The 9,493-nt window shown below is 34.0% G+C and overlaps 1 protein-coding gene across 1 annotated transcript; it reads right to left on the bottom strand.

Annotated features, from left to right (window-relative positions):
* Window positions 1-6,244: 6,244 nt before the first annotated feature.
* Window positions 6,245-7,180, bottom strand: LOC109243676 (probable ubiquitin-conjugating enzyme E2 24). Its single transcript, XM_019410646.1, has one exon. The coding sequence runs from the start codon at window positions 7,178-7,180 to the stop codon at window positions 6,245-6,247; it is 936 nt and encodes a 311-aa protein (XP_019266191.1).
* Between the last annotated feature and the right edge of the window lie 2,313 nt (window positions 7,181-9,493).

Raw genomic sequence — 9,493 nt, forward strand, 5'->3', positions numbered from 1 at the left:
TTAAACTAAGGCTTATAAACCTGGCCCAAGTCAGCCCGCTAGCCCTTGAGGCTTGACCGAGGCTGGCCTGGGCCGGCCCATGGACCAAAAATTAATTATAGTCAAATTTAAATATTTAAAAAAGTAAAAACTAAAAAAATATTAACTATAATCCCCATTTTCCAGCCTTAGATTGCTCATTTACCCTTCCATATCAACTAGAATTTATATTTTTGATATACATGTAGTATGACAAGGTTAGTTTTTCTTTTGCTTAATTAACAACGAACTAGGAAAGTTTTAAGTGGCCAATAATATTTTTTTCAAAAGAAAATATTATTTTAAGTGGCCAATGGTCAATTTGGTTACTTTAATCTATTATTAATTATTAAATTGCTCTTCAGTATAGAAAAAGGTCAAATTTTAATACCCAAAGAAAATTGACAATACTAGCAAATTTCATGAATTTTAAAATTTTTGTGGACTATAATGATAAAATCGACAAATAATGTTAAACCTAAATTAAAAAACCTTAACATATAAACTTATTGAAGCAATTTATGAACCTAAGAAAAGTGAAAGAAAAGTACTAAAATATATTCATGTAACGTTAAAAAAAGAAGAGCTACAGTTATAGAGAATTTACATTTCAATTACGAGATTCCTTGTCAAATATCAAGATTCTGGTACACTCTAAATAAACAGAAGTCGTTCATATGATCAAGAGATTATATCACGAAAAAATATTTAAAAATTTGGAGAAATATTTTTCCTAAAAAAATTGAAGGGCCGACCGCGGCCCTCTTAGGGCTGGGCTGGGCTGGCCAGGCCTAGCACACCAAATTTAAAAGCCCACGAGGCTTGGGATGGGTTGGACTGGGCTAGCCCGTTTTGACAACTCTAGATACTACGATATAGAATTTAAATACGTACACAGAGTTGTCGCAGCGGAAACAAAACAAAGGACGTACCTTCAGCCATATATAATTGTTCAAGTATCGTAGAGTTGCCTTGGAAAAACTTTGACAGAAACCAATGGGGGCTTCTAGCCTGTGCCTATCGTAGGATGGCAGACTGATGGAGTCACAGACGTATTTATAGGTAGGCTAGAGACTCTTAGGCAAAAACTTTAGCCCTAGGGACTTCTCCATAAATTATAATTACCCTAGGGACTCCTAATATATGGTAATTTCTTTCCATCAAAGAAACTACCATATATGCATAACTATAGAATATTATCTGATATATTATTTTCTTTGGGAGACAAGGTAAATAATTTATTACCTTATATGTGGGACACACTAGAAGTCTCTAGAAAAGACGGGAAATTTCTAACAACTATCAGAATACTTTCTATTTCGATATGATTTTATTATTGCTAATTCTTATCGGCCTTATTAATGTCTCGGTTGCATTTTCTTGATGATGATTTTATTACTTCAATTAATACTTTATTCAGATACTTGTGGAGAGAATGAGAAACTTTTTAGGCAATTTAACTTGAATACTTCATTTGGAAGTTCAATTTTGTAAGCAGAACAAATTAGAAACGTATCAGCTTATAAGTTCAAAAATCAAAAAATCGAAATATTCAAACCGATTTATTCGAAATCGAACTTAAAAAATTCTATCTAATCTGAGGTATTTGAATTGAATTTAGATTGTCATTTCTTCAGTTCCAAAACGAAAAATCCACCTTGAATTTTTCATATTCAATCTGAACCACCCGAATACTGCCGGCCCCTAGATACAAATATTTGTGCGCCACAATTTTGGAAACTCACATAACTGGTCCTACAATTTATTAAATACACATTCCCCTTTTCGTACAAGCAACGCAATGTAGTTTTTGTTTATATTTGCAACGGAATATATAGTCCGCAAAATCGCTTGCCAATGTGCAGAAGCATCTCTTCATTCATTTACTGCAATTTTGTCTTAACTTTTGATAATTAATTCCTAAAGTTTGGTTTCTCAAATATGGATGACATAAACATTCTTAATTATTCTTTTTATCTTAAGCTGCAAGAATTTCTTGAGGCGCAGAATTTCTCGTAAATGAAAGTTACAAATACGGAGAAGCTTTGATATAATACGGAAAGCTACTCTCAAGGAAATGGAATTCTTTTCTCCTAGCCAATTCAAGTCACGTAGCTTATGAAAGATTTTCAATAATCTGTTGCCTTTCCATTGTATCCTAAAAAAAAAAAAAACCTTAAAACTTAATAAACCAATGCCCACAAATTCTAACTTATAATACCACTTTTAGGAAAAATGTCAAATAAAGTTTAGCCAGCCTGTGCATAGCTGGAAATGCTTAGATTTTTCTAGAAGAGTAATTCATTACACGAATGTTGTTGTCATTAATTCTAATCTTCCTTATTATTGTCTGTGAAAAGAAGTCTCAAGATTACTTGGTGTATATATAACATTTTATTTAATTTTCAATTTCTAAATTTTGAAGATATTCAAATGATATGTTGTCATACATGTTGACAGTCCGTTTATGAGGGAATTTGTGAAAGAAAACTTTATACCAATGAAATTGTCAACTGCTTATAAAAAGGAACAACAATTAGGGGAAATGACCAATATTACACAAAATACCTTTATTTTATCCTCGTTATTCTTTCGGTTTGTTGATACCCTTTGTGCTGTTTGTCAATCGTCTCGTACAATTTATCCTTGGTTTTAATGGAGCCCAAGCATTGGAACAAATTTTGAATGTAGGTCTAGATTTACCCTTGTACTTTTAACGGATTTACAGTTTTAATTAGGTCACGGTAGAACTTTATTATTAAAGACAAAAAAAATATAAATAACTTCAAGAGTATGAATTGCCCCAAAATATATCTGGATCCTTTTCCCTAGTGATTAAAATATTACATACCAATATGCAATGTTAAGAATGTCATGCCCGTTGTTACCTAATTAGAAACTCTTCTCAAATTTCTCTTGTACCATACATCTATGGGGTATCCAAGTGATAAAGTCTAGAAAATAAAAGTGGTATCCTAGTCAAAAGATTAATATGGAAACAACATTAAAACAACAGGAATAAAACTTCTCACTTAATTAATTATTAAGAATACCTTGACACTAAATTGTAGTAATAAAGTAATCCTCTATAAAAAGGGGAAAAAAGAAATATTTAGAGAATATTGGTAACAGTTATCTGGTGAGAGAAGCGTAGTTGTTTGTGGTGGAGGCGCTCAAATTTATTTATTTATTTATTTACTTATAAAAAGAAGAGAACTCCCCTCCTCCTCAACTCATCTTTATTAGGGATTTGCCCTCTGAATCTGAAAGAGGCATATTTCACGTTTGTGCGTGATTCTGACAACCATTTTTCATCATTAAATCTATTTTTATCTCATTGGTTGTGTTTGTTAGATTCACGCACAAACTCGTAATATGACTTTTCCTCTATCTTTGCGCTTTGGAAAAAGATTTCCCATCTAGGTTATTGCATATATTTGTATATTTTTACTGATTCTTTGTAATTTGTAGGGAGAAAGCCTGTTTGCAGAAATGCACAGGGAATGCTATGTACTATAGACCCGAAGCATTTAGGGGTAAGTCTTTCTATATAATGAATGCTTCAAATCTGCAGATGCTCTTTAGATTAGAATCCATGATACTTTCATTTGTCTTTTTTTAATTTTGTTTTGTAGCTTGATTTCTTGCATATAGTGAATGTATTTGGGGTAGAATATGAGCTTAATTAAATTTTCTTTTGTATTTTCTTACTTATAGATCTGAATAGAACGGAATGGGTACAAAGGATTCATATAGTTGACTCTACTAATTTTGATTGATATTTTTAGCTTGCTTCAGTTTAGGTAATTCCATTAAACAATTTAAGGGGTAGCACTTGGCCGATAAACTGAAGATGGTCACAGTTATTATACATTAATATACGAGGTTCATTGATTTTCAACTGAAATAAAAAAAAAAAAAAAATGGGGAATATAGTTTCTTGCTAATCTCGACTTAAAAAGGAATACTGATTTCTCACTTCTCCCGCAATATAAACATCTCTCCTTTGGCACAAAGAGTTCAACAATACCTAAACAGGTTTAGAAAATCATAGAATAGTTGTAATTTCTTTATTAGTTTCAAAAAGTCCATTCATTAATGGTTTAATCCATCTTTAGATTAGTGAGTGAAGTGCTGTTTGGGAATAGTTAATGGTTCATGCTTTTCCCTATTAAGATTTCCTTTCCTCTTATTTACGTGTGGCTTAACTAACTGACTGCTTTTTAATAGAGAAAAATTATTGTTAATGATTTGAAGATAGCTCAATATGAAACACTAATAACTCCGCAATGAGAATATATTGTTGTACAGATTCAGTTAATCCCGTTAAATATGTCATGGGGTGGCAGTGGCACTTAAAACTTCAAATTCACGAATTGGTTTTTTTCTCTTCAGCTTAAATGAAATAATAGTATATGCCAGCACATCCATCTTACTTAAACAACTTAACATATTGTATAGAGAAAATGGATAATTATGGTGTTAGTAGTTCTGTAGACTGTAAGATCCAACAAAGAATCAATGAGCGAAAACTCAGATCTCATTCTATGCTTCACTAACTTCTGTCTCTTCTCTTTGAGTCTTTGTAATTATATATTGTATCACTGCCTAAATTGTGAAAAACACAATAGGGATAGTTGTTTTCACAACTGCATCTGGTTTTAATATGCAGCATGGCTGGTATCTTCCTACGTCATATCGTTAACTCTTAGGTGTACTCCGTCTTATGAATTGATTCTAGAATTACTTTACAGCTCATTACACTTCAGGAGCAGTTGGATCGGAGAATAACTCTAAAAAGTTCGCTACTATGCTATGTCACGTGAGTCTTTAACAAGTATGTATTTCCTACGAGTGTGTAAGTACCTGGTTTGGTATGTACAGTTCAACATGTGTACGTCAAGACAAATGAAAGATCCATATAATTGCTACTATGTCTAATTCTCCAGGCAGGTGTAATTGAAGATCTGTTTTCAAGACAAACTAAAGATCCATATGATTGAAGATTTGTTTCTATAAACAGGAAGTCATTTTATATGCTTGGATTTTTGGTATCTAGCTGTTTGTGAGACATGAGCATAAATAGTGACTTGGGGTTTGAATCAGTTTCTACTGTTCTAGGATACATCTTATTACAATTACAGTTAAATGGATTAGCTACTCTATGTTTCTGCCGCTCTTGTTTTTCTTCTATTTTTGCACAACAAAATAACTAGAGGATGCATGGGTTACCCTGAAGTGTGGGTTTGTTTGTTCTGTAAGCTACGGAAAGGAAACAGCGTAAAGCATTACGTAAAAAGATGAATGCTAGTTGTTTAGGCTATCATACTTGGATAATAAGCAGAGGAACAGAGAGGGAGAAAAAGAAGTAATTCACTATTGAGCTGTGAAATGGAAATATTAAGTGGATTATGTTTTCATGATGTCAAAATTGGAAACTAGCAGGTTCCTTTTGTCATGTCGAACATATTTTAGTTTTATTTTTGGAGCACTTGATACTTTTTTGTATTTCTTTTGTCAATTCTGAAAAGATCCTACTCAGGTTTCATTTGCAAAACTTGGCAAGTTAGTAGGGTTCTTTGATCTGCTCTGTGACACTAGCTCATGTTCTGAAATGAAAGGTAAGGGGAAAAACTGAAAGAAAAGAGGGTAACTCGATCTTTAGATAGTTTGAAGGTGAGATTGTGTGCTTGAGTTATCGAAGGAAAAAAAATTGATCATTCTACTTAACTCCTCTTATCTCCGTTGGCACTATATGTTTAGCATGTCATTGATCCTTTGTTCATAATGGACATTAATTGATCACAATAAGAGGAGATGAAGGCACTGTTGTGATAATGAATTTCCATCTGCTGTATGAAATTGTGTTAAAGGGAGAGTTGATCAGTTACCATCAGAAATATGTGCAGCAGGGGAATATGCTTACTGCTCCGCATTCGGGAGCTCAACAAAAAATGGTTGGGAAGAAATTGATGATTCAATAAGGTAAGTTCACTAGCATTGAAAAAATAAAAAGATGCACATATTACCATCAGAAATATGTGCAGCAGGGGAATATGCTTACTGCTCCGCATTCGGGAGCTCAACAATAAATGGTTGGGGAGAAATTGATGATTCAATAAGGTAAGTTCACTAGCATTGAAAAATAAAAAGAATGATTCTGTAAGTTAAATTCTGCTCATCCGCATAAATTAACTACTACTACAATCTTTTTCTCGGGCATTCTTCAGTTTAGGAAGTCACTCAATATGGTTGCAACATTCTTAACAAACCCTTTCTTGTTGGTCTTTTCCTTTTCAGGCAGGTGCGCTCCTTGAAGTACTTCCGAAAGATGATGCTTGCAATAGGTTCCATTCTGTTCAAATGCCCTGTAGAGGTCAAGGAAAAGTTTATGCATGAAGTCACTGCCATCCATTTGCTTCTTGTAGTTCAACAGAATGTAGTGACCTCTTGTCCTAAAGTATCCCTCTACAAAATCTTGGAAGTTCAAGGGGGGTTCCCTCAGCATATAAAGCATGCCCTTGCATGTCAAGGTTAAGGCTTTCTTGTATTTGAGCCATTCTAGGTTGTTGGATTCTCGCAAACCTTCTCTACCACCAGGATTTAAGAGGTTGGCACTCAAGACTGAAGTTTGAATAGCTGTGAGCACTTGCAATATGTCTGACTTTGGTGGATTCCACTTGTCTTGAACACCGCAGTACCAGTTACTCACGGAGATCCCATATTCCAAGAGGCTAAGGGAAACCTTGCCCTTGGGATCCAAATATGGATTCAAGTCAAGGTCATAAGAATGGTAGTGAATCCTTGGAGGACAATTGGGGTAATTTCTTGGAAAAAGTATGTCGAAGAAGAAGAGGCCATGGGCATAAGGGGTATCGGGTGGACCAACTAAGACTGCTCTCATAAGATCAATCCTCTTCTCATAAGACCTAACAAGAACGGAACTTGGAAGTTTGTTCTCCAACGAAAACCATTCGTTTTCGATCCTTTGGTGAAAGGTGCTTCCCGATACCATGTTCTTGAAATTTCTGTCATACGTTAAAAAGTGGTGATCATAGGGAGGATGAGGAAGTAAGTCAAATTTCTTGATCTGCTTAAACCTCTGCTCAACGTCATCTAAAATCTCTTCTATTTCCCCATAAGACTTGTTCGCCTTATCCATCTCTTTTTGTTTTTGGTGCTGCTTATTTTGGAGCGCCGTTGAAAACAACTATTTTCTGGTATATGTTCTCTGGAAAACCAAGAAAATATCCTATTTAATTTGTTCAGTGCAAACTCCCGAACAGACTATTGTGTTAGAATTCTTTTTCTACTATGATTCTAACAATTGTAATGTGCCCGTCTAACCCTGCACCAAGATTTTTGAGTTATAGTAGGAGTGAGTATTTGATGACTTGGGACTCAATTTTAGGAAATTTTCTTTTACCATTGGTAATAAATACGAGAGCAGATACGCCTCAACTAAACATGGGCGAAGCTACTTTTGAGCCACCCTTCGCCGAAAAATTACACTGTGTATATAAGCAAAATATTGATTTTAGATATATAAAATCTATATTGAACACCCTTTGTCGGAATTTTTTTTATACTTCTTTCAAGTTTGAACACCCTTGAAAACATTTTTGGCTTGCAACTAAAGTATGACATTTGTATTCTACGTATTCTTTTTATTAATTAGTATTTATTTTCTCCTCATTTATTACTTAATATGATCATAATAAAGTATATTGCATGTGTAGCATTGCATGGCCTATCCTCATTCCTCGTCCTTCTCTCTTCTGACTAGAATTATCTTATTCCGTTAGGATTATGTAAATGTTATGATGTATGTTATTTTATCTTTATCTCAAAATTGTAAGTGAATATTTTTACCCCACGTTGTAATTCTGTAAAAGTTTTGTATATCAGTGTATATAATCATGTATTAACAAGCAATTTTTTACTAACAAAACCTTTCAACTTCTCATCTGTGACACACAGCTAGTTCCTCCTTGCGGGAGCTTCATTCCTTGTCTTCACTTCACAGCGGAGTTGTTAAAAAATGCAATAAATCACTAGCTGCTAACCATATTCAATCTTGTTATTACCTATTTAAAGGTTAAAGAAGATTTAGTAGGTTTATACTTAAAAAATATCATAAATATTCTGAATAAAGTTATACGAGGCCGGGCACATCATACTCTTCAGGTGTCATGTCATGTCAATTTTAAGGAAGAAATTCAAAAATAGCCAGATTTACAATTGGTCATTCAAAAACAGTCACACTTTTAAAAGTAATCGAAATTTAGTCACTTTTCATATAAAGATAAATCTGAATGAGAACACTGTTCAAAATCTGGAAGATACTCTAGTATATTATATTGGAGTTCCAACATAAGTATATTGGAACTCCAGTATATTTATGCTGGAGTTTCAGCAAAGTATCCCGGTCCAGTATAATATGCAGGAAGTTCATACACAGGTGCTCGAATCTCCAGTATATTATGCTGGAACTTTTCGCTTGTTGGACTTCCAGCATAATATGCTGGAAGTTCATACACAGGTGCACCGAACTCCAGTATATTATGCTGGACATGTCTCTGTCATAGCAAAATAGTGGCTATTTTTCAATGACTTGGCAAATACTGGCTATTTTTGAATGACCAGTCCGAAAACTAGCTAGCCCATGCTATTTTTACCAATTTTCATAGTTACAGAACATCTTTAAAATTCATTCTCTCGCTTGAATTTCTGATAGACGATGGGCTGGGCGAGAGAACAGAATTTGAAAATTCGTGCTGCATCGTTGTATACAGGGGTATACACAAAAGATATAATCTGTATTGACTGCTATATATAAAGGATATAACTTGTATTAGATGGGGCTGGGCGAGAGAACAGAATTTGAAAATTCGTGCTGCATCGTTGTATACAGGTGTATACACAAAAGATATAATCTGTATTGACTGCTATATATAAAGGATATAACTTGTATTAATTGTATTCGTCCGCGGAATGAATACAATCAAGGTCAACCAAGGCAAAATAAAGAAAAATAGAATGCTCTTGTTAAGAGTTAAACTCAAAACCTCTATTTGCTAAGCAGGTGCTCTAACGAACTAAGCTACGAGGGCTTGTTGCTTTCTTGTTTCAATTCAAAATAATTGATCTCTTGTTTCAGTACTACATGTAAATTTGCTATAAAATTCAAATAGCTATAAATGGTGAATTTTCTGAAAGTATAACTAGGAGTGATAAATATATTTGTTGTGTCAGGTATTTTTTCCAATGACGAAACAAAAAGAAAAACGAATGAATCATGAAAAATACAGAAAATTTGTGTTGACAGTAGACTCGGCTCTTAGGTCAGAAAATAGGGCAAATCGATCCAGAAACATAAGGCCCATAATCGGCCCATAGGACAAAAAAAGGATGAGTCCCAAATCCCAATCAGGAGCTGCCACCGTGTCTTTGTTGGAAATACTATTGGGTCAGG

This window comes from Nicotiana attenuata, unplaced genomic scaffold, assembly GCF_001879085.1.
Source record: "Nicotiana attenuata strain UT unplaced genomic scaffold, NIATTr2, whole genome shotgun sequence".
Taxonomy (NCBI): Eukaryota; Viridiplantae; Streptophyta; class Magnoliopsida; order Solanales; family Solanaceae; genus Nicotiana; species Nicotiana attenuata.

What these genes read in the sequence shown, in the direction of transcription:
- LOC109243676 (XM_019410646.1), bottom strand. Translation starts at nt 7,180, where the DNA reads ATGGATAAGGCGAACAAGTCTTATGGGGAAATAGAAGAGATTTTAGAT.